Source organism: Lissotriton helveticus, chromosome 7, assembly GCF_964261635.1.
Source record: "Lissotriton helveticus chromosome 7, aLisHel1.1, whole genome shotgun sequence".
NCBI classification, from domain to species: Eukaryota; Metazoa; Chordata; class Amphibia; order Caudata; family Salamandridae; genus Lissotriton; species Lissotriton helveticus.
Genome location: NC_136068.1, coordinates 1,707,602,839 through 1,707,627,805, shown reverse-complemented (window position 1 = coordinate 1,707,627,805; position 24,967 = coordinate 1,707,602,839). Strand labels below are relative to the sequence as shown.

Here is a 24,967-nt window from a genome sequence, read left to right as displayed (position 1 = left end):
CCATTGAGAGCTCTTCTGAGGACAATATAGTTGCAAAGGTGAATAGTGAGTGATATAGATGGTGTTGCCTAATGTGCCAATGTTTGTCTTTTTGTTTTGCTCTAATAGCATTATAGGCCTTCTACCTCAGGATGTACAGGTCATTAAAGCCATCGCCCTCAGCTGGGGTCGATAAAAAGAAAGAGGGCCTTTAACTAGTGCTATTGCTTGTGAAAAAGGAAAATAATGAGATATTGCAAAAGAGCATCAATGACTAAAGCTGGTTATGAGACCATTCTTCATCATATAAGACAATACTTGCATGTACCTTTAGATGCATAGAGATTTACAAAAAAACACTGTAGTGCTTGATTAAATAATAATAAAAAGTAATGTTTTTGAACAATATTTACTACTTATGCAATAAAACCGAAATAAATTGATAAAACCGCATTCTAAGCCTAATCTTTCGCATTTGAACACCCAGGAAGATTTGTTTTTCAATTCCCTGTCACATAAAACGCAGCAAAAATAGAGTCAAGTAAGGTGGTTCCACTACACAGTGGAATAGCAGATTGGGATACGTGCTGCAGAAATAACTGTGGTAAACACGTGCCACATTTCTGCTACATAGCTGTATTTAATCAAATAAATAAATCACTTAGAAAATAAATATAAATTAGATTTAAAAAATAGATGCAATACAATCGGTAATGCATATAATTCAAACAAAATTGTAGTACGGAATTTATTATTAACACAAAAGAAATTACAAAGATAATATTTACATTTAGTTATAAAAAATATTATATAATAGGTAAAATGAAATCCATTACACATAGAACTAAATAAAAGTAAATACAGTTACACAATAATAACACAATAAATGCGCTCACTATTAAGGACAATATTTGTAACTAAAATAATAAAAAAATCTCCTAAATTGCTATACAATAATAATGATTATTACATCTTTACAATTAATATAGTAATAAAAATATTGAACGCATTTTCGAAAATATGTGTAATTTACACGAATGCAAATATATATTCTTGATTCAATTCTACCAAAGACTCATAGCACTCCAGAGCGGGTGCCTGCCTGGAAACGCGGTGGTGGGACCGCGATAAATATGTCTCTCAAGTTGCTTCCAAAGAACAGACCGCACTCACGAGGGAGGGAAAATAACCTGTTTTTATTTTTGACGGGTTTCAAGTACCACAGTTACTTGTGGTGTCCGAGTACGTCTGTTGCGGTACGGCTTCTGGATATTCTGGACTGCCGATAGCCCCAACTCAGACTGCCCGAGAGTCAGCCAGGCATTGTCCTTTAAACTGAAACTGCAATATATATATATATATATATATATATATATATATATATATATATTACCTACTGGCGGTTGCCAGTGGCTAGTTATAGTTAGGATTGGCTGCCATAGGAAATCCACAACATTCTATTGGGAATAACTCTGGCGCCGGTTGAGGAATTTGTGTGAAATTTTCCAAAATTTTGGCCAGCTCCGCTCCTCTCCTTCCCTGGAAGTTTCGGGGAGATTCATGAAGTGGGGGCTGAGAAAAAAGGGGGGGTCCCAAAACGTGTTTTCCCCATGTTAATTTCCATAGGACGGTCTGACAAGTTTACAGCCTGAACCGCTGAACGGAATTACGCCAAACTTGGCAAAATTGTAGGGACTGGTACGCAGATGTGCCTTTGCTATGTTTGGTGAAAATTGCTCTAGTGTTTTTTTTTTTTTTTAAATTAACTCCAAAAACACATATATATCTATAGGCGCGCTCCGAGCGCTCACCGGTACGCGTACCGGGGAGCGCAACCGCGCGCTACGGGAGTGCGCGAGCGGAAAGCTGATTGGCTGTCGGGTGTCTGTCAACATTCTAAACAGTCCGGAGTGTCCGCCATCTTGTGTCTCGGTAGAATCGAGACACAAGATGTGAAAAATAAAGGGGGAAATAATTAAAAGGGGGCAGAGTAGACACCCCCTGCCCCCTAGGTTTTCTGAGGGGGGCCTAGAAGGACCCTGAAGGGCAAAAAAACGTTTTTTAAAATTTTTGCGGGGTAAGCGCTGTGGGCGTTCCCAGGTGCGCGCTCCGGTACGCGCACCCTGAGCGCACCACAGGGAAAAACAGTGTAAAAAAATAATTTAGAGTGCTTAGAGGTAGGGTAGCTCTGAAAAGAGCTGTTGTGTTATGTGGGTGTTTTTTGTACCTACAAGTAGGTACCATTGCAGAGTCTTATATTCAAGAGGAAAACTCTATTCCCCTCATCTGTAAAATGCACACCATCTCTCCTATAGATGTCTTGCATGTTGTAACACAAGTTGTTGTGGTAAATGGAACCCATACCACAGTCTCTGAGGAAAGCAGAAACAGATTTATTTACATGTTTCCTTGCTTTTTCAATCTGTGGACAAAATTGGTTGGACCAGTTCCATTTTTGCCTTTGGCATATATTAGAAAATACCAAGGCAGTTTTTGGAAAAAGTGACATCAATTGCCCAACGATGTCCTTTAAAAGCATTTCCAGACCTACCCCAGTCAAAGTGCCCAAGTCATTGCCACCACAGTGCACAATTATAAGGTCAGGGTGTGGTAAATGCATAAAGGATTTTACCAATGTGACGCAACTCCAACAATGCATCCTTTCACATTGTGCCAGCCCCATGTGAAAGGGCCTGCGTCAGTCTTACGCCTGCTGTGAGGCAGGTGCAAGATTTTGACGCAACGGTGTCCTAAAAGTGACGCAGTGAAAGCTCATAGATTTCACTGCGTCACTTCTACGACCCTTCCTTGCGTCAATACACCCCCTTTGCATACTTTACACCTGGCGCAGGTATAATGTGGCGCAGGGGTTTACAAAGTGACGCATCTACCTAGATGCGTCACTTTGTAAATATGACTCAACAAGGTGCATTTTTTACACCACTGGTGTGTCACAAAAAGTGACGCACCGGCGGCGTAAAAGTGACGCATGGCCTCATAAATGAGGCCCTCAGTCTTCTACTCTCACTTTTGCTTTCACTTTCTCTGTCTCTTCACTCCCTTACTCACCTTGTCTCACACTCACTTGCCTTTATCCAGTCTCTATCTCCACTCTCGCAAGGAGTTACAGATACGTCAGTATTTCTGACGCATCTGTAAGCGCAAAAGTGATGTATTGCTGGAGTGTGTCACAAAAGTGACGCAACTCCAGCAATGCATCCTTTCACATGGGGCCAGCCTCACGTGAAAGGGCCTGCGTCAGTCTTACGCCTGCTGTGAGGCAAGTGCAAGATTTTGACGCGACGGTGTCCTAAAAGTGATGCAGTGAAATCTCATACATTTCACTGCGTCACTTCTACGATCGTTCCTTGCGTCAATATGCCCCCTTTGCATACATTACACCTGGCGCAGCTATAATGTGGTGCAGGGGTTTACAAAGTGACGCATCTACCTAGATGCGTCACTTTGTAAATATGACTCAACAAGGTGCATTTTGTACACCACTGGTGCGTCACAAAAAGAGACGCACCGGCGGCGTAAAAGTGACGCATGGCCTCATAAATGAGGCCTTCAGTCTTCTACTCTCACTTTTTCTTTCACTTTCTGTGTCTCTTCACTCCCTTACTCACCTTGTCTCACAATCACTTGTCTTTATCTAGTCTCTATCTCCACTCTCGCAAGGATTTACAGAAACGTCAGTATTTCTGACGTATCTGTAAGCGCAAAAGTGATGCATTGCTGGAGTGTGTCCCACAAGTGACGCAACTCCAGCAATGCATAGTTTCACATGGGGCCAGCCCCATGTGAAAGGGCCTGCGTCAGTCTTACGCCTGCTGTGAGGCAGGCGCAAGATTTTGACGCAATGGCGTCCTAAAAGTGACGCAGTGAAATCTCATAGATTTCACTGCGTCACTTCTACGAGCCTTCCTTGCGTCAATACACCCCCTTTGCATACTTTACACCTGGCGCAGGTATAATGTGGCGCAGGGGTTTACAACGTGACGCATCTACCTAGATGCGTCACTTTGCAAATATGAGTCAACAAGGTGCATTTTTTACAACACTGGTGTGTCACAAAAAGTGACGCACCAGCGGCGTAAAAGTGACGCATGGCCTCATAAATGACGCCCTCAGTCTTCTACTCTCACTTTTTCTTTAACTTTCTCTGTCTCTTCACTCCCTTACTCACCTTGTCTCACACTCACTTGTCTTTATCCAGTCTGTATCTCCACTCTTTCCTAAACATCACTGCTCTTTTCTTACCCTTCCACACCCCCGTTCCTTTACTACATTTTCTTCACTTATCCTCATTCCCCATGTTCACTCTCCTTCTCCTCACTCACCTTCCCCACACTCACCTTCTTTCAGTCCCCCTACTTCACTTCCCTTCCCCTCTCGTCCCTTTCTTTGCTTTCTCACTAATTTTCCTCTCTTCTCTCACTGCACTCTACTTCAGTTACTCTTTTTCATTTTTTTAAGAATACAGCTCTTTTTTGAGAATTGGAGGTAGTTCTGAAAATAACTTTTTTTTTCTTCTTTTTTCTTTTTTTTTCAACCAAAACAAAAACAGGGAATGGCAAACTGCTTAACAGGAGCAAAAAAATAAATCAAAATTAGGGCTGGGGACGGCAGCGATGGTTCTCTAATGCTCGAGCAATGATCGTAATACTTTGTTCCCCGTAACAAAGTAGAGCATCACAATGTTTGCATTTGATGGAAGCCTCGTTAAAAATAGGCTGAATATTGGGGATCAGCTGCTCTGGTCGCCCCCTCACCAATGCAGTTGCTCCTCCAGGTGAAGTAGAGGCACCATCTCTTGGAGCCTCTCGTGCCAGAGCCCTGACACTCTCCCGGGCATAGTTCTGGGGATGCCTTCTCTGGACGTGGCGAATCATGGTAGAATTACCAAAACTGTACTTCCTTGTGGGGTCTCCTTGGGAAAGTACAGTATGGCATATCTTACACTCCACCTTTGGAGCGTTTACTTTTTTACGTCCCTCAGGTATATCAAAAAATTTCCAAATGAAAGGTTCTTTCACCTTCGGCTGAGGAGGCACTTCATCTATGAATCCATCAGAGTCATCACTGCTGCTCGATGCTCTGGCAGACATGATAATCCAAAAAAGATTAAGCAGGAAAAAGACAGGTCTTACAGTCACAAAAGTGAAAGAAGAAGTGAAGGAAATGGGTGGGGATTTCATTCTTTGTAAAAAAACCTGTTAGCAACCAATGAAAAGTGTTATTTTAAGGTCACATGACTTGGCACGCTTACGTTGCGCGCACCGGAGCGCTTCCGGGGGCGCTTACGCGGCGCACCTGAGTGACGTTTTGGTAGCTTTACGGAAATGCAAAATCATTTTCATTATGTAAATCAAAAATACTGCTTTTATAAGTATGGTACTGAATGTCTTGTATTATTATTTAGTTTTCTTACATATTTTTTTTTACGAACGCAGAAATAGCGCTCTCGCTGCGCTCTCGGGAGAGCTTACCGGTGCGCGCACCCTGAGCGCTCCAAGTCAAAATGATACGGGTAAGCTTACCGGTGCACGCACCCTGAGCGCACCAAGAGAAAATGATTTAAAAAAAGAAAAATACAGTGAACAAATAATAAAAAAATAATAATAATTATAATTAAAAGTTATAAAAAACAGCTAATGAAAAAAAAATCGTAGGTAACAAAGTCGATATACAAAGGGATTAACTTTTAAAAAAACTATGAAATTCACTCAAAAAACCATAGGTTTCACACTCGTTATAGTTAGGAATTAGCATTTAAAAAACCTTTCAAATTCACTGAAAAAACCATAGGTTACACAATCGGTATAGTTAGGAATTAGCATTTAAAAAACATTTGAAATTCACTGACAAAACCATAAGTTTCACACTCGTTATAGTTAGGAATCAGCATTTAAAAAACCTTTCAAATTCACAAAAAAAAACATAGGTTTCACATCAGTTATAGCTAGCTGAACATTTTACTCATACAAAACCATTGGAATTCCCACGTTATAGTTAGTTGGACTCACTATAACTCACGCGCCCGCAATCCACTGCTGATGATGTCACATATTACATCATTCATGACATGGTCAGTGACATCACTGATGACATCACTGATGACATCTCAAATGCCATCACTGATGACATGACTAATGACATCTCAAATGACATCACTGATGACATCACTGATGACATCTCAAATGACATCACTGATGACATCACTGATGACATCATCCATGTGATAATACGATGCACCTCCTCACACTCTAATCTTACCTTTGATACACCCAGTGTTAAATACAAACTACCATTCCTGAAATTATTGACACACCAATACCAGTAACTACATACGCACTCACTGATTTCTAGGTCTACACACACATCCACTCATTCACCCATACAATCACTCATACATACGGTCACTCATCAATAGAACACTATCATATCCACTCATACACCTATACAGACACTTACACACTGACACTCATCCACAGAGTTACTCAAACACCTAGTCAGTTATGCAGAGAATCAATCACACTCCCATTTCCTCAACTACACAGTTATACACACTAAACCTTACTTATTCAAACATATTCTAACACATACTTACTCTCTTTTACAATCACTGATACAAGTACACATTGATCTATACAGTCACTTACGCAATCACAGGCTCTCATGTATAGTCATTTATATATGCCAACTCACACATGCACTGTGTTTTACATATGTACTTACTTGGATATGGAGCACTGAGATAGGCATTCACTCACCAACACATCCATGCAGACAGTCAACCCCCCATACAGCTCTTTCCACATGCCCCATTGAACGCATATACCAAGTGAATCAACTGCTCACACATATATGCACAGAGTCACACACCTCCCAGCCACCCACACACACACTCACCCTCACATACAATTACTTGAACAACCGATCAATAACCCATATAGCCACTCATATAGCTACTGATCAACACATGCAGCAGCTTCCACAACAACTTACATACTGATGCACACATTTAGACAGTTTAGTCACTAACCAATGCATTCAGTAAGACACATTTAATCACTCACTCATACAGTCAGTCACGCACCTACTAAATCCTTCATCCAGACACTGATACATCCACTCATTCTTCAATATGTAAAACATATTTTAACTTTACAGAAACACAAAGTCACTGGATGATGTCATCAGTGATGTCATCAGTGATGTCATTTGAGATGTCATCAGTGATATCATCAGTGATGTCATCAGTGATGTCACTGACCATGTCATGAATGATGTAATATGTGACATCATCAGCAGTGGATTGCGGGCGCGCGGGTTATAGTGAGTCTAACTAACTATAACGTGGGAATTTCAATGGTTTTGTATGAGTAAAATGTTCAGCTAACTATAACTGGTGTGAAACCTATGTTTTTTTCAGTGAATATATATATATATATATATATATATATATATATATATATATATATATATATATATATATATATATATATATATATATAAAATTATAAGATGTACCTGTATGGGTGTGAGTTACACTCACAAAGCTTAATCACTCAAACCTCTGTAATTTGCATGGATTATTGTATGGTATTATGCCTTGTGCGATGTAAATATGGTTATGATTACTAAATTAGGAAACATTTATTTTGACTTTAAAATTATTTTCTTTACTGCAGCGGAAAATATTTCCCTTCAGTGTATACCCCACTATGATGACTAGGGTAACTGGTGAACATTTCGACACTTTTAGGACCACTTACACCTGGAATTTTCAGGGATAATCCTAGGAGGAAATACATTTGCACATGGTTGTGAATCAACAATGAAACAATTCTGGATTCTCAAGTACTCTCCTGGGGCCTGGTACGGCTGTCAAAAAATGTATCCCCATAGCTGTAGGCCTGTTCTTATTGTATTTGCCTGTGAAATTGACCCTCAATTGACTCTCTGAGCATTGTAATCAGCATGTGCACAAATTGTATCCAGAATTGTGTTACAAACTGTGAATTGCATGGAAATTGTAAATGTGCTTGTGTTATTTGGCACTCTTGTTAATTCTTGTGAGTTTAGCTGCACCACTCTGCTCAGAGATCCTTGCCCACAAACACTATACACAAAAGCCCAGATTTATAAGAAATCATGCAGGGCAGCTCAGCAAGTAAAGGTGCTGCGCTGCGTTGTGTGAACTGGAGAGAGCAAAACAGCACTGTATCTACTAAAATGTGACAGTGTTCTGATCTCCTCCTGCGCTGGTGCACTTTATGCTGCCATGCAACAATGCAGACACCCGTACAATTTTGAAAATGCCTCTTTTAGAAAGTTAAGTCTACAAAACAGTGAAGGATGGAATGCTTGAATTAATATCAGCCACTGGTAATTACTTGAGTCCGCATCCCAATCCATTGCTATCTTGCACTCCATGCCACTTCAGTTCGGACCCAGGTTGCTTGGGTTTCGGTTAACAGAGGGCCTACCCTGGCAGTTCGGGCTGGACTGTTCAAATGAGGAGCAGGGTCAAGACTGATATGTGCATGGCTGGGTCCAAATTGAGGTGGCATAGTGGGCGAAAAACAGTGAGTTTGGATGCGGCCCGAGCAAATGCCAGTGGCTGAGATTAATTTAAGCATTCTATCCATAACTTTTTTGTTTTTGCATTTGATGCCCTAAGTTCATCTGGTTGCCCAGACGTGAGTCCCGGGCTAACTATGCCATTGGAATGAAGCTATAAATCTATAAATTGAGAGAGGACTAAATAGGGTTTAAACCAGTCCGAGGTCGATTGTGTTCTGGCTCAGGGAGGGCCTGGCCTGGCAATTCAGATGGACTGTTCCAGTGAGGAGCAGGGTCAAGACAGGTTTGAATATGGCTGGGTCCAAACTGATGTGGCATGGTGGATTGTGATGCGGCTAGAGCAATTGGCAGTAGCTGAGATTAATTCAAGCATTCCATCCATCAACTTGTTCTTTTTACTTTTAGAAAAGTTGGCATTTTACTGCCCTAGCGTTCTGGTGCCTGCATTCTGTTTCTGGGTCATATGACTCAATGTAGTTGTCAGTTTGACTTTGTTTATTGATCCCAAACAGCCACACAATAGACAAATTAGGTGTACCTGGATAGTCCATTACTGGCAGGATGAATGGCGGGGGATCTGGGCACAGCCCTACTTGCAACTGAATAGGCTGTACTGTGCCTTCACACAAAGAATGTGTCACCACTGCATTGTTCATGCTGCAAACTTTGGATCTAGAACAGGGGAGGCAGGAAACTTCAAGCTCTTCAAACGGAATTCTCTAGAAACTTCTCCCATTTCAAAGAAGGCCCCAGATTTAAAAAATAGTACCCTCAGACCCACGCTTCAGTTCACTTTCTGGACCTGTGGAAGGGCTGCTACTGTGTATTTCAGAAGACTACGTTGCTGCCATGAAGCCTGCCTTGAACCCTCAGGGGCCTACCGTACCTCTTGAGCACTGATCCACTGCTTGACCCCACAACTACCAGAGCGACGCCATGAGCTAGTTAGCCGATCCCATGGGCTTGTTAGCTGGCCTCCTGAACAAAGCTTCAGAGGCAGAAAAGGTTCCAACCACCTTGAACCCACGCCTGGACTGAATGAGTACTAACTCCCAAGTATTAGCCCTCCAGTCCTGGACCCTTGATGATGGAGTTGAAGGTGCCCAGATAGCCAAAATCCAGATATTAAGATTTAGAAACTATTTGACAAAAACTTTCTCTGTGAATCCAGAGGAGACTGACCTACTTGTCTATCCACCCAAGCTGCATCATCGGTCAGCCTGACTTCGTGGCAGCTTTAATTATGTTCTACTCCGCAGCAGCAAATTATTTTCAGTGGTCCTTCACCAAAGGAGTATCCAGCTATTTTGGCAAAGGACCCCACTCAACCAACAACCTAATTTCTCATAAACACATAATACATACATACATGTGCTCATGAATCCTTAGAAATCATTGCTAACAGAAAGCACCTCTCAGAATGACAGGTAGTTAAAATGTTTTTCTTTGCACCTCTTGAATTCAAACATTGCAATGGCATCGCTCCATGAGTTACTTCTCAAGCCTCCCGGGATGGCTGGATTATGACCAGATATGCTGGTTCACCATTTCTTGGTGCTTTATGAGTGATGATGGAGGTTTTTAAAGATCTTGTGCGCCTGTAGGAGTGATTATCAAAGGTGTGTCATGGGTTGGGGTGAAACAGTTGTATTCTTTCAATCTTATGACGAGAACTGCTGAGATGTGAAGGAAACCCTAGATGTAGTAATTCTGATTGGCTGTTGGGCTGCCCTTCAGAATGACGCGGCACCTACACATTCATACCACTATGCACTCCCTGTAAATAGAATTCATTCTCATCAATCTTGCAGGAGTTCATCGCAGGTGCAGAGTCAAATCCCAGAAATTGCATATTTTCTATGTAATTTGCTTATGCTTCCTGCAAACAATAAAAATGTGCCCAGTTCTACCACCCAACACCAAGAATCCCCCTTTTGGGTGTACATACTCATCATGTATAGGCAATACAATACATATTTCAAAAATAGACTCTTACAGAGGAGGGGCAGTGGCAGTAATCTACACAGTAATCCCACCATGTATAAAATTATAGCATCAGCATAAATGTTGTTTAGGTATGTGACTTTACTATACCTAGTCAACCATACCATGTTTTTCACTGTATCTGGTATTTATTGTGCCCCAGTAAACTGTTCCTCCTTGGAAAGGATTCTTGACATACCATGATAGATGTAATCATTAACTCTTTTACTCTGAGAATTTACCATGCTGGTGGATCTCCATCATAATAAAACTGGTCACCCAAGGCATTAACCAGCTGGTGAATGATCTCACAAGCTTTGCATGGCATAAATTAGGCTTCGGTTTTTCATACTACATTGATACAGAAACCCCAGTTGTGATCATAATGCTCACTAGTCACAATCTGTGTCAGTAACATGTCACAGAACCTCTACCCTTGTAACACGTCTGCCCTTGTTACTCTCACAGATGGAACTCTGCCCTCTCCTTTAAATTACTTTAATTACCTGTGCAGTATAACAGTTTACCTTTACTTAGAGCAGCAGCTCAGACGGAGCTCTGTTCTCAATTTTACATAGGTTAAATGACCCATATTTAAAGACTCTATTTATTCATGGGATAATGTACAGTCACTGCTTTTGGGGTGCTTCACTAAGCTGTGATTTCAGCTTTCTTCTGCCTTTGCTCCCTCAGGTGAATGGTGTCAAATCAGGCCTCCCTGTTACCCTGGTTAACGGAAAGGTGTATGTCTACCATTGTGGGTCGAAGGCAGTGGTAAAACTGGAGTTTGGTCTGACTGTCAGCTACGATTGGATCAGCCACCTGCAAATTTCCATCAAGGACAGCTACACTGAGAGCGTCTGCGGCTTGTGCGGGAACAAAAACAAAGACCCGAAAGATGACTTTCTGACCCCAACAGGGAAACAAGCTTCTAACCCTGAGGAGTTTGCAGAAAGTTGGAAGGTAGAAGACGGAGACCCCCACTGCTGGCACGACTGCAATGGAAAATGCAATGACTGCCCTCCTGGCCACGCTAAAAGAAAAGAGGCAGAGGGCTTCTGTGGCTTGATAGGCAAGGCCACAACCGGGCCCTTCAGCGAGTGTCACGCTAAGATCAACCCGCAAACCTACCTGGACAACTGCATATATGATGTTTGCCTGAATAAAGGTGACAAGCAAGCCTCTTGCCAGAGCCTGAAGGTGTACGCTGACATTTGTCAGAGTGCCGGAGTCAAGATTGCTGATTGGAGGAAAGCGGCAGGATGTGGTAAGCGTTTCTGTGGTCTATGGTGGCCGCAGGAATCCCCAGTACCCCTCCTCTTCCATTCGCCCACCACAGGGGCATATGGCCTAGCTACGCCACTGGTCTATCATTGATAATATGTAGTGATTAGAGAACTGTGTGAGCCTCATCGTTAGGATTCAAAGTACCAATGATGGTCACCAATGGACTTCAGTGTGCTTTTCATAGCAATTTTAGAACACTGCTGAAAATACTAGAGCAAAATAAAATACAAATCAAAGTGACTGATAGACGATAGATCAGTGTCATAGTATTGTAAACAAAGGAGGGTCAGATAGGATTCAGAAATGATCTTTATGGGGTGCAATATGGTACATGACGTTAAATGGCGGATCACATATAGTAAAAATAAGGAGAAGAACAAAACACCCAAAATAACATGTCTTGCCTGTCATTTGATATTTATGCTTCTCATGGGTGGCTCCTATTTTATTCGCTTTTCACAAATATGGCCCTCAGCAATCAATCAATGAGGACTTGCAAAGCACAGCTAATCACCCGTAAGGGTATCCATGCGCAGAGTGCCCCAGTGCAGCCAGGTCTTTTGTCCCATTCTGAATTCCAGCAGAGAGAATTAGGTCCAGAGATGATGGGGAGGTAATTACAGGACTTCACAACAAGCTAGGAGAAAGAGGGTCCTCCACTGTTGCTATAGTGGATGAGGGGTTTGTGGGCTAGGGAGGAAGAGAGTAGTTATCTTGAGGGCTGGTGGAAGTTCAGGCGGTGGTTGATGTATGCTCGTCCCAGGTTGTGTAGGGTTTTGTAGGTGTGGATCAGCATCTTCAATTGGCACTCTTCTGGTCTGGATGGGGAGCCAGTGGTGCTTCTTGATGTAACGGGTGATCCTAGTCCATTTGGGGAGGTCGAGGATGAGTCTGGCTGCTGAGATCTGTATGATCTGCAGTCTCTTCAAGGGGAGCAAGGTGCTTCCTGCGTAAAGACTATTGCCATAATCCATTACGCTGGTGACTAGGGCTTGAGTGATGGTTATTCTGGTGTTTATGGGGAGCCAGAGGACCAAAATCAACAATTAAAAGATTTCATGACCGCTATGCTGAAGATTTGGTCTCAAATCGGTAAAGAGACCTTCATCTAGAAGATTAGCCCAACATCCTAGGAGTGATGTGCCTGGAACAGCCCGTGGGGAATACTAACCCTTAACTTCTTATTCTCTTAAATGAGGCCCATTAAAATTTTCAATGGACTCTGAGCAGTACAAAACTATAGAGAAAGGACTTTTGACAAAGTTATTTGTCGATTTGATGGGTTACTAGGACCCAGCCCAAGCTGTAACTAAGACTATACATTAGTGTTAAGACAATACTAGATACAGAATCTAGTTATGGGAGCAGAACACAACTCTGTAGCTCTTCATCTGAAAATATTGATGTATTGTCGTATTGGCCCTTTCAGGATTAGTCTTGATGGCTGAATACCTCGGTTCAATTATAGCCCAAATTGATTCAGGTAATGCACCAAGACATGAAAGCAATGTTCTTCTGAAGCTAGTGACCGCCATAACATGAAATGGCAAGACCTGCTACACATCAAGGAGAAAAGCACATACAATTTAAAACTCTCCTCACATCCGTCCTTTAAAGGTGTCTTCCAACTAGGGCTTCATATGGCAACCTGAAATGGATTGAAGGCTGCAATGTGTCAAGGATGCTATTCTACATTTGCTCTTTGGCCTGGTTTCATAGTGGCCCTTGGCCAGTCTGTCTGGCAGACTGAGCCCAATCAGCTGAATATATGATAAAAATGCACAAAGCAAAAGAAATGTTTGAAACCCTGAAAGCCCACAACTCAGATGTAAACTACTTTCCTGTGCAGAGACAAAGGATAACTTTGGTATTCAACAATCTAGTTCTAAGCCAATGTTCCAGTATCAGGATAACCAGGCTCCCAGAATGCTGCTGATCTGTGGACAGACTTCAAAGAGAGGGCAATCCAGAATCCCTCTGACTCCCTTTTGTGAGCTTGGTTTTAGGGTTAGAGTCCAGCTTAGATGGCTCCTGTGCAGCATAGCTCTGATGCTGACATAGCCCCTGTGCAGTCCTGGCTCTCAGTCAGTGGCAGTTCTAGTGTTGACCAAACCTTGTTGTAGATTTAGCCCCAGTTTATATATATCCTCGATATAGACTTAGCCCAATTGTAGGCATAGGCCCAGTGTAGGCATAGGCCAGTGTAGACATGACCCTGGTGTAGACTGACCCACAGTTTAGGCGTAGATCTAGTATAGTCATATGTGTAGGTTACTCATTTCAACAGTGTACCTATGACTCCTGAGCAGACATACCTCTAGTGTAGCTGTGGCCCTAGGATAAGCAAACATTTTGTGTGGACATGTATATTTGTGTCTGTTGCACCATGCTTTGAGATATTGAAATGTCATCTCAATATATTCTTATGACTATGATCTTCATTTTTCCTAGCACTGGATTGTGGCCCTAACAGTCAATATAAGCTATGTGGAACAGCATGTCCAAATACATGTGAGGATGACACCGCTTCTACCAAATGCAGTGACCATTGTGTAGAAAGCTGTGAATGCAACGAGGGCTTCGTGCTGACCCTGGGAAAGTGTGTCCCGAAAAGCACCTGTGGGTGCACATACAAAGGACTCCCCTACATCCAGAACCAGGTTTTCTGGGAAGATGACAAGTGTGAAAGGCGCTGCACCTGTAACCCCACCACTAAGCAAGTAGAGTGTAGAGCCGCTCAATGCAAGGCTTCGGAGAAGTGTGGAACAGTAAATGGCGTGAGGGGCTGCTATCCAGTCGGCTATGGCACATGCTCAACATTTGGAGACCCACATTATTGCACCTTCGATGGACAAAGGTTTGACTACCAGGGTGACTGTATTTATCAGTTTTCTGCACTGCGTAACAAGACTGTGGATCTGGTCGACTTCCAAGTGAATGTACAGAATGAGCATCGGGGAAGCAAACTCGTGACATTCACCAGGACTGTTGAATTGATCATTAATGGACTGGTCATCGTAATCAGCAAACAGTTCCCTGGAACAGTGATGGTAAGTGCTGTCTTCTGTCTTTTGGTTACTTTTCACTACTCCTACAACCATGTATTGAATAAATTGTGGACTACAGCCCTATCCTAAGTTAATGTGATCATGCAGTAGACATTCAACTTGCAAACTTCATCCAAATTATAATAGCTGATTCTACATAATTATATTAGTAATATTACTACTCATCCCATTATTAATACTAATAAAAAAATAATACTAATTGCAACATTTACTACTACTACTACTAGTAATAATTACTATAATAATAATAACAAATTGGATTATAATAATAATAATTATAATTACAATAATGAATTCTGGCCATTAAGAAAAATGTTGCCCGTGTGTATGGAACTCCCCCATGCCGAAGAATATGGGTTGTTTCTCTTCTGGTCACAGAGTGGACGTTGTATCATTTCTGGATAATAGCAAAACACCTAATATACTGTACAGTGGGCAACGTTGTTGACGTAGTACCCCTAGATGCTTATAGCCATATCGGGGTAGTCTTCCTATCACAGGTTTCCTTATTTAAGCATACTATAAGACAAGACATATGGAATTATAAAATATTACCAAGTGTGGTTAGGAAGCCTTCACCGTAGTATGTTCATTCACTTTTTGGGGATATCTGTTTTATGTAGGAGAGCCTTAAAGGTGTGAGGATCCTCTAACATCACATCTGCCTTTTGCCGTGGAGATGATACGCATCTGCTAAGCTGATGGTGCTGCATTATTCTATGATGGTGTCCAGTGATATGTCCATGCTGTCCTTTAAGCATTAGACATCAAGTTTTGACCTCCACTCATTACATGACCAGGAGCAAGTGCAGCAACTAGAGCAATGGCAATGTTGGTGAATTCCTTTACAAGAGATTGTCAGTGGGACAGTGAGCCCATTGTAGTTCTGCCTGCGTGTTAGTGGGAAGACCGCTGTAGAGATCACTGCAGAAGCGTACTCAGAATCAGGCTACCATTATACCAAGGATGCATAGACGGAGGAACAGAACTCGATGAAGTTCATGAAGGTAATAGAGAGGCATCAAAAGTGACACAAGTGCTGCACACATCTGTGAGGGGATCGTGTACATCTGAGAGGGGATCAAGGGTGAAAATCCTTTGAGAGGTGGCCACTAAAGAGATAGGGAGATTTGGTTGTCCAGACTCAGTAGCACCGCCAATATCTACTCTGATATTCTGAGATGTATCTTTGTATTATACAATGAATGTAGTAACAAAAGAGAAAGCTATTAAAAAAATGTGGCCAGCAAATTCAATGAGATGTTTAAAAGAATCAGTAAGAGGACATGCCTAGGTCACATTACAGGTGATGTAGGTGAGGCATTGACATAGGCTTCTCGTTTTCCATGCCATGTGTAGTTGGCAAGGAAAGATGAGGACAGAACATTCTTCAGCCCATTTTAGACATTGCATTGAGGTGCCAAAGATGTGTCATTAAGAAGTTATAATCCAAATCGTTCTTTACAAACACCAATACATACTTACCTTCTAGGAGAACCTTTACCCAAAAGTCCACCCTCTGCCTTTCACCAATGGTTACATCTTCCTGGGGCCAGTTCAGTGCTCCATTTCCATGTTCGTGCTTTACACAACGCATAACATACATGTATACATGCACACATTCATGGAGCCAGCCATTCCAAGCGTTCCTTACCACTATGCATGTCTCCTTGCTCTCCAAATGTGAAAAGAGATCACTTTGAATTTTAAAAAACGAGTGAAGTATAAAATGTAAGCTCCTAAAATCCAACATGTCTCACTTTGAAGAGGCGAGGGTAGCTATGAACAGGGAGGCGAGGAGGAAGACAAGAGTGGCAATAGAGAGCCTATTAGAGTGGTGCTATGGAGCAGGGATGCAGGCGGGGAAGATAGGGGGCATGTGTCAAGGAGCATGGGGGTGGAGGGGGAAGAGTTATACTCGTCAGACCTGGATTTCACTTGATCTGTCCTCTTGGGCACATATCTTAATTGATGACCTGGATAAGTGATTACAAATTCCTGTCCATCTGTCACATTGTGTGACCATACGGCTTCTTCCAAGCAGGCTGCACATCCCCTGTGTAACTGGGGCCTTTCGGCTCAAACGTATTCTGGACTTAGCGGGAAGAGTTTATTGGTAGGTTGCAGACCCTGGCATAATACTCCGCTGTGACTCTGTAGGCTTCAAAGTCAAGTCATGATATCAAGTTCTCCCGAAGTCATGTTTTCTATATAGTTGAGACTTAGTCATCAGGACATTTCCTTTATTCTTCCTCTCCATGCATAAGACTCCTTTTCTTCTCTGTTCTCAAGGTCTGAATGAATGATTGAATGAGATTGGTAAAGTGCAACGAATCCCCATGCATTATATTTGAAAGAAGATGGAGGCATTAATGTTGCTCGATCCTATTACATGTTGGAAATGTCATGAAGAGGTGGACATCCCAGTTTGTAATACAGGGCATGATGTACAAAAAAGCAGGTGCCAACTAGTGGGTGCAAATTGCGCAACGACTTTCTTTGATCGTTTTTGGCGTTATGCAATGTGACCTACTGTTGTGTGGCAAAATGGCTAATCATAACCTCTCATAGAGCAATATACCTAATACGTATTATTTGCAGCCCAATGTTTGTGACCTTCTCTGATTAGCTGTGAATAAATTGATGCTGGCCTGCAAGATCCAGCAGATCCCCATCTCTCCGTGAAGATTGGAGATCTCCATGCAGGATCTTTCTAACTAAAAGCAGACCATGTTTCTTAAAGGAACAAATGCTGCTTTAAAAATAACAAAAAATCTAATTAGAGAAGACATGTCAGGAACATTCAGTAGTCACCTGAACCACAGCCTAACCCCTAGGAAGCAGCTCAACAATTCCCAAAGTGAAGTTGTCTGATAGCTGCCAATATCCCTCTCTGTTATAGCCACAGATGTGAGATAATGTCTGATTATGCACATTTATTTGTCATTCACAGCTGAATTCACAGCGTATTAACTTACCTTACCACACCGATGATGACAAACTGAGCATGTATAAAGCGGGCTCCAATGTGGTTGTGAAATGCGACAATGGAATAACATTGACCTTCGACTGTCAGACCCGAATCACCCTGAAGATTCCAAGAACATATGCAGGGTTTCTCGCTGGCCTCTGTGGAGACTTCGATGGGGACAAGACCAATGACCTGACCCTCAAAAATGGAGCAAAAGCCCCGAACCCTACTACTTTTGGAGACAGCTGGAAAACTAGGGACATACCAGGTTGCAAAGGAGGTGCTCCACCACCAACCTGTCCAAACCTGCAGTACATGAAGGACAGCCAAAGGTCAAGTGGGACCGACTGTGGAGTCCTTCTCAAGAAAGATGGCCCATTCCGGAACTGCCACAGTAAAGTGGACCCTGAGGGTTACTTTGAAGACTGTGTCTATGACTCTTGTTTTTTTACAGGACGGCAAGCAACCTTCTGCCAGACCTTGGCAAGTTATGTCGCCGCCTGCCAAGCAGCAGGTGCCCAGGTGGAATCCTGGAGAACAGAAACATTCTGTCGTAAGTATATTTTCCACCTCCCAAATGTGTATCTGTAGTGTTTAGAAATCCATATGGAACTGAAAAGTATTGATACTGCTAATTTAATAACTTAAGTCAACAGGGCCCTTTGAGTTTTGATACTGAGATATGGGATGCAACTAAGAAGCTCATGATGCAATGGTAAGTCTTGACTTATCGACAAAAATAAAAGAGAGTTTTTGTAATCTTTACTTCTCATGTAGTTTGAGCAGGAAGAGACAGACAGCCAGGAATAGTAGACAGCACTAGACCACACTATGGCCTACTGCTGCTCACAAAACTATTATGACATAATAATAATATAATCTGACGTAGAGGTGATACATAAGTCTGGCATCAGCCATGACCTTTTAATTTTACTAAAATTATATGGATATAAGGGATAAAAGTATCCCCTGCTGTACATTATAAGGATATTGCAAGTCACTGAGGAGTTCCATAAGGAAGGTAGGTGGATACACACTTTGAATAACTTTAGATAACCTGTGCTCACCCCCTGGGTAGCTTGGCACGAGCAGACATACTTATCTCAATGGCAATGTGTAAAGTATTCTGTTGTAAATTCATACTTAGCTCCATATGGCTTCTTGGTCTCTTAAGTCCTTTCTTTGTGTTTCTATCTTCTTACCTAGCTGTGTTCTATCTGGTGTGTGGGGATTCTAGCCATGGCAGTTGGTCTGGTCAGCTGTGAGGATTTGTGCTCTGCTGTTTATCTTATTCCTTGTAACTTAATAAATCCAACTTAACTACTGGAAGACGTGTATTGCTGCCTACTTAATTTATGTACAACATTTTGGCGACGAGGATGGGTTCCTGCCTCAGGCGGAGTACTCGGTAGGCGATTTGATAGTCAGTTTTGTGGTGAGGGTAGCGCAAGCGGAATGTATGGAATGCGCTACCAGCGTGTGTATTTGTGTCATTGATCTATAGTATTTACGATATGACATGTCCCTGGAAATACGAGGCTGACAAGATTTTTCTAATTCAACAGTATTTTATTCGAGCCTTAGTAAGATTTATTTTTGTACACTTATGAACTCAGCATATCTTTAACAACACTGCCACCTTTTGGATTTTTGAGGTAATTTGGATGGCTCATTTTTATAAATGAACAATACGACTTCATAATATAATTTTCATTTGGAATTCTCAATTACATTAAAGGATTGTGTACAAAAGTGAGAAGAGTCAAGCTAAGAACTATTACAGAAAGTAGTTTATGGTGATGCTTATTTAGATATTGAATGGTAGATCAAAACGAATCTCGAGCAGCATCAGTGAAGTGAGAGCAAGTGCTGAAATTAACAAAATGTATTATTACATTGCTTGGAATTTACTTGTGAAGAAAGTAAACGTAGCAGATATAAGGTAAAATCAGACTGGAAGTCTTAAAACTGGTGCCACGAGAACCAAGGAATGGGTGGGGACAGATAAATTGTCCCTGGGCTGGTAAGGAACAAAGTAAATTCCAGGACCCGCTGAACCAAGAGATGGGTGGGGACAGAAAATGCCCTGGACTGGAAGGGAACAAAGCAAATTCCAGGACCCGCTGAACCAAGCGATGGGTGGTGACAGAAAAATGCCCTGGACTGTTAGGGAACAAAAGAAATTCTAGGACCCGCTGAACCAAGAGATGGGTGGGGACAGAAAAATGCCCCTGGACTGGAAGGGAACAAAGCAAATTCCAGGACCCGCTGAACCAAGAGATGGGTGGGGATAGAAAAATGCCCCTGGACTGGTAGGGAACAAAAGTAAATTCCAGGACCCGCTAAACCAAGAGATGGGTTGGGACAGAAGGATGTCTCTGGACTGGAATGGGACAAAAGTAAGTTCCAGGACCCACTAAATCAAGAAGTGGGTGGGGACAGAAGAATGTCTCTGGACTGGAATGGGACAAAAGTTCCAGACTTAGGACCGGGAGAGGACAACGGATGTCCCTGGACCAGAGGAGGAGTACCAGGAGTGGACTGATGGCGTCCCAGGACCGGCGGAGGACAAAACTCCCACAACCTGTACCGGGAGAGGATGAAGAGAGTCCCAGGTCCGGCAGGGCTCACGACCGTGGTTCGTGAAGGACTAGAGTTTGAGAAATTAATTTTAAGAAATTTCGGAAGCCTGAAAACAATCTGAGGCTCTTAACCCGAAGGAAAGACCCAGAACCTGGACACCTGGTTCGGAACTAACTTTTGGACTGAAAGAAGTCTAGATCCATATTTTTCTTCAGGAGTATTCTTCCAGAACTGTTCTATTTTCAAAATAGTGAATATCTGCGATGGACAATTATTATTGGAGAAAGTGAACTCTCTGTTTTTGTTTTTGGTGACCACAATGATGGAGCGTAGAGAGTTGACTTGCTCTTCATTTTTGTCAATTGAAGGGGAGAAGGTGGTCATAGTGATGTTCATCTTATTTCACTTCTTGATCCTGTTTCTCTTTTCTCCCTGTTCTGGAAGTTCTTGAGGTCTTCGACCTCCTAAGTGTTATACGTTTTCTTCTTTGTGTTTTCCATGCTTCATCTTCTTATGTGTTTGAGGTTTTCATTTGTGTTTTGTTTGTAAGGGGGGAAGATGTGTTGTAAATTCATACTTAGCTCCATATGGCTTCTTGGTCTCTTAAGTCCTTTCTTTGGGTTTCTATCTTCTTACCTAGCTGTGTTCTATCTGGTGTGTGGGGATTCTAGCCTTGGCAGTTGGTCTGGTCAGCTGTGAGGATTTGTGCTCTGCTGTTTATCTTATTCCTTGTAACCTAATAAATCCAACTTAACTACTGGCAGACGTGTCTTGCTGCCTACTTAATTTATGTACAACATATTCGTACTTAAAACACAAAGTAATTCAGTGACAACACAAATGGGCAACACACCACTTTAGAAAAAAAAGTATCTTTATCTAAACTCAACAAGACCAAAATGACAAAAATCCAACATACATGAAAAAGAAAATGACTATGGATGCGCAATTTCTCACAAAGTACTTGTAGGTGAGTCAAAATTCACAAGGTCAAATAGTCGCGGTGATGGGAAGCGTCTAAAAACAAAGAGAAGTGTCCATTCCTGAGACCAAGGGGAGGCGATGCGACAGTTCTGCTGCCTGCAGAAGTGATGTGTCAAATAGAACAGTAGGGGAAGGGATGTGTCGATTCCGAGACAGTTCTGGTCCGCGGGTGATGCATCGGAAACCTTGCCGCACAGGTGCGATGGATGGAAAGCCAGTATGCGTCAGCGATTAATGTGGTGGCCTCAAGCGGCATTGCATCATTTTTTTCAGCTGCGCTCCCTAGATGCGTCGGTTATTGCAGCAGCCACAGGTACTGCGTCGGTTACGGCAGCGGCGCTGTGATATGTGGAAATTCTGCTAATACAGCGGTGCTGCATCGGAAAAAAAGCTGCAAGAAGAGCGATGCATCGATTTCTTCAGTTCTTTAGGTTTCTTCCAGCTCCCAGCAGCAAGCACATCCTCCAGGGACCCAGACAAGGCACCTCCTGGCAGGCCAGAACTCTCAGCAGCAGAGTTCAGGAGAGCTGGGGGTCAAGTCTTTGTGTCTCTGAGACTTCAGAACAGGAGGCCAGCAAACACAGGCCCTTGGAGATCCTCTTAAAGCAGGTTCAAACCAAAGTTCCATTCTTTGTCCTTTGCTTGGCAGAAACAGAACTACAGGCCAATCTCACACTGCACACGACAAAGGGGCAGTACTCCTCCTTACAGCACTTCGGCTCTTCTCCTTGGCAAATGTTCCTCTTGAGTCTAGAAGTGATCAAACTATGGGGTTTTAGGTCCAATACACAAACGTATTGGACTTAAAAGGTCCTAAAATGTCTTTGTTCTCTTTTTGCAATAGTCTCTGAGCCCAGTCCAAACTAATTCTGTCCTCACTGGTTCAGTATGACCACAGAGGGTGTAGACAGCATTGTACAAGTAGAGATAGGCCCTAATAAGGTGCAAGAAATCTCCTCCAACTACGCTAAATGCAGCCGAGCCCTATTTAGCTCAGCTCTGAGTCATCCAAGAAGGGCAAGGCACACCTCACCCCCCCAGTGGCTGTCTACAGTGAATGCACATCCCCAGCTCCTGTCACTCCAAACCCAGACAGTCAATACACCAACACGCAGCGGAATAAAGAAGGGTTAAACAAGAAAATGCCTACCTTCTAAAAGTGGCATTTTCATATTGTGAAACCTCGCCATGCACTGGGGATGACCTCACATCTGATCCACAGCTGTGTCAATCTCTTATCATTAACTTTCCGATGGGCCTTTTCTTTGTCCACTGCGAGGTGTAAGGTAATTACAATTAGTTAAACAAATCTCGTTAGCAGTGTAACCCAATTGGCTACACAATAAGGACTAGGAATCAGGGAATGAAGTTAAGAAGCTTTATCACAAGTTAACAGTCAGGTTTATGTAAATGAATTTCAATATTCCTGCCCCCCAGATATACCTCCATAAAAGATTTGTATTTTTGATTTGTGTGTTTGTATCATTAGAAAAGTAATTTAGCTTGAGCAGACATTGTTGAGCTGGACTGAATGTTCCTATTTTTGAAAATGGCAGATGGGTTGCAGTTATGATGTAATATTTTATGAACCATGAAGCCTATACTCTTCACTTTGTTGTCAAAACATAGATTTTGGGGGTCAAATAGTCTTATGGAAACAGAAAATAAGGAAATAAATCACCAGAGCAACCCTTCTGCCATTTTCCAAAATGGCAGCTATAAGAAGAAGAGAGATATCGAGAAATTAAACAAATAGTCTTATGGAGACAGAAAATAAGAAAATAAATCATCAGAGCAACCCTTCTGCCATTTTCCAAAATGGCAGCTATAAGAAGAAGAGAGGGGGCCAGAAGTTCTTGAGGTCCTTGGGGTCCGCTTTGGGCTTCTTGAGGAGGGCGTTGATTTCAGCATCCTTCCAGCTTTCTGGGAATGTCGCTGTTTCGAAGGAGATGTTGATGACCTTCTGAAGTTTTGGTGAGGTGGCAGTGTATGCTTTGTTGAATGCGTGGTGTGGGCATGGGTCGGATGGAGATCCTGAGTGGATGGAGTTCATGACCTTGCATGTCTCGTTGTCGTTGACTTTAGACCAGGAGGTCAGTCGGTTGGTGTTTGTGGTGTTCATAGGGGGGGGTGGAGTCTGGCGTAGTCAGGGCGGTCGTGGTTGTGAAGCTGTTGTGGATGTCAGTGATCTTGTGTTGGAAGAAGATGGCTAGTGAGTCGCATAGTTCTTGTGGGGGTGGGATGGCGTTGGCTCTAGGGTTGGAGAGTTCCTTTACGATGCTGAAGAGCTCTTTGCTGTCGTGTGCGTTGTTATCAAAACGGTCTCTGAAGGAGGATCTTTTGGCTAATCTGATGAGGTGGTGGTGTTTGCGGGTGGTGCCCTTGTGGGCTGCGTGGGTGTCCGGTGTGCGTTCGTGGAGCCATGTCTTCTCCAGTGTCCGGCACGTGCATTTGGAGGCCTGGAGCTCGTTGGTGAACCAGGTGGCTCTCTTGTTGGCGTGGCTGTTGGAGGGTTTCTTGAGCGGGGCGAGGGTGTTGGCACAGTCGTTGATCCACTGTCTGAGACTGCGGGCTGCGGCGTCTGGGTTGGTGGGTTCAGTGGGTGGGTTCTTGGTGAGGGAGGTGATCAGCTGGTCCTTGGTGACTTTGCTCCAGCAGCGGCAAGGCAGCTGGTGGGTGCGGTGGTGTGTGGTTGATTTCTTGAAGGTGAAATGGATGCAGCAGTGGTGGGTCCAGTGGAGTTTGGTGGTGTGGTCGAAGGAGACGTGGGAGCCTGTAGAGAAGTTGGGGTCAAGCGTGTGGCCGGCGGCGTGCGTGGGTGCGGTGACGAGTTGTCTGAGGCCGAGGTTGGCGAGGTTGTCGATCAGGGTGGCTGAGGTGGCATTGTTGTTGTTCTCGAGGTGGAATTTCAGGTCCCAGAGGAGGATGTAGTCCGTGGAAGCGAGTGCGTGGGTGCTGACGAGGTCGGGGATGGAGTCGCTGAACTGAGCCCAGGGTCCGGGGGTCTGTAGACGAGGGTTCCTCCGAGGGTGGTGTTGGGGTCGGTGTGGATCCGGAAGTGCAGGTGTTCGGCGGTGTTAAGGGTGTCGTCAGCGTGGGTGGTGACCTTGAGGGTGGACTTGTGGACGATGGCTATTCCTCCTCCGATTCCATTGGCGCGGTTCCTGCGGGTGATCTTGTAGCTATCCGGGATGGCTATGGCGATGTCGGGCGCCGAGGAGACGTTCCACCAGGTCTCGGTCAGGAAGGCCACGTCTGGGGCAGAGGTGTCGAATAGATCCCAGAGCTCAACGGCGTGTTTGCGTGCAGAGCGGGTGTTGAGGAATATGCAGCGGAGGTGGTTGGGTCCAGTCTTTGGAGGTTTGGTGGTTGTGTCGCAAGTGAAGCTGCAGGTGTGGCAGGAGAAGGGTCTGTGGGTCCGTTTTGGGGCAGCTTGGAAGCAGGTGTGGTTTTGGCTGGTGTAGAGTGCGCGGAGGGTGCTGGCGTCGTAGTGGATTCTGGTGTTGTGGTGTTCGCTGGG

At 43.3% G+C, this 24,967-nt stretch overlaps 1 protein-coding gene across 1 annotated transcript in view; it reads left to right on the top strand.

Moving 5' to 3' along the window:
* LOC144769653 (IgGFc-binding protein-like) overlaps nucleotides 1–18,471 on the top strand; it is a 32,523-nt gene extending 14,052 nt beyond the window's left edge. The window contains exons 3-5 of the mRNA XM_078653828.1: nucleotides 11,248–11,821; nucleotides 14,293–14,891; nucleotides 17,863–18,471. Coding sequence (XP_078509954.1) covers nucleotides 11,248–11,821; nucleotides 14,293–14,891; nucleotides 17,863–18,471 — 1,782 coding nt within the window. The remainder of the gene's footprint in view (nucleotides 1–11,247; nucleotides 11,822–14,292; nucleotides 14,892–17,862) is intronic.
* The last annotated feature ends 6,496 nt before the right edge of the window (nucleotides 18,472–24,967 follow it).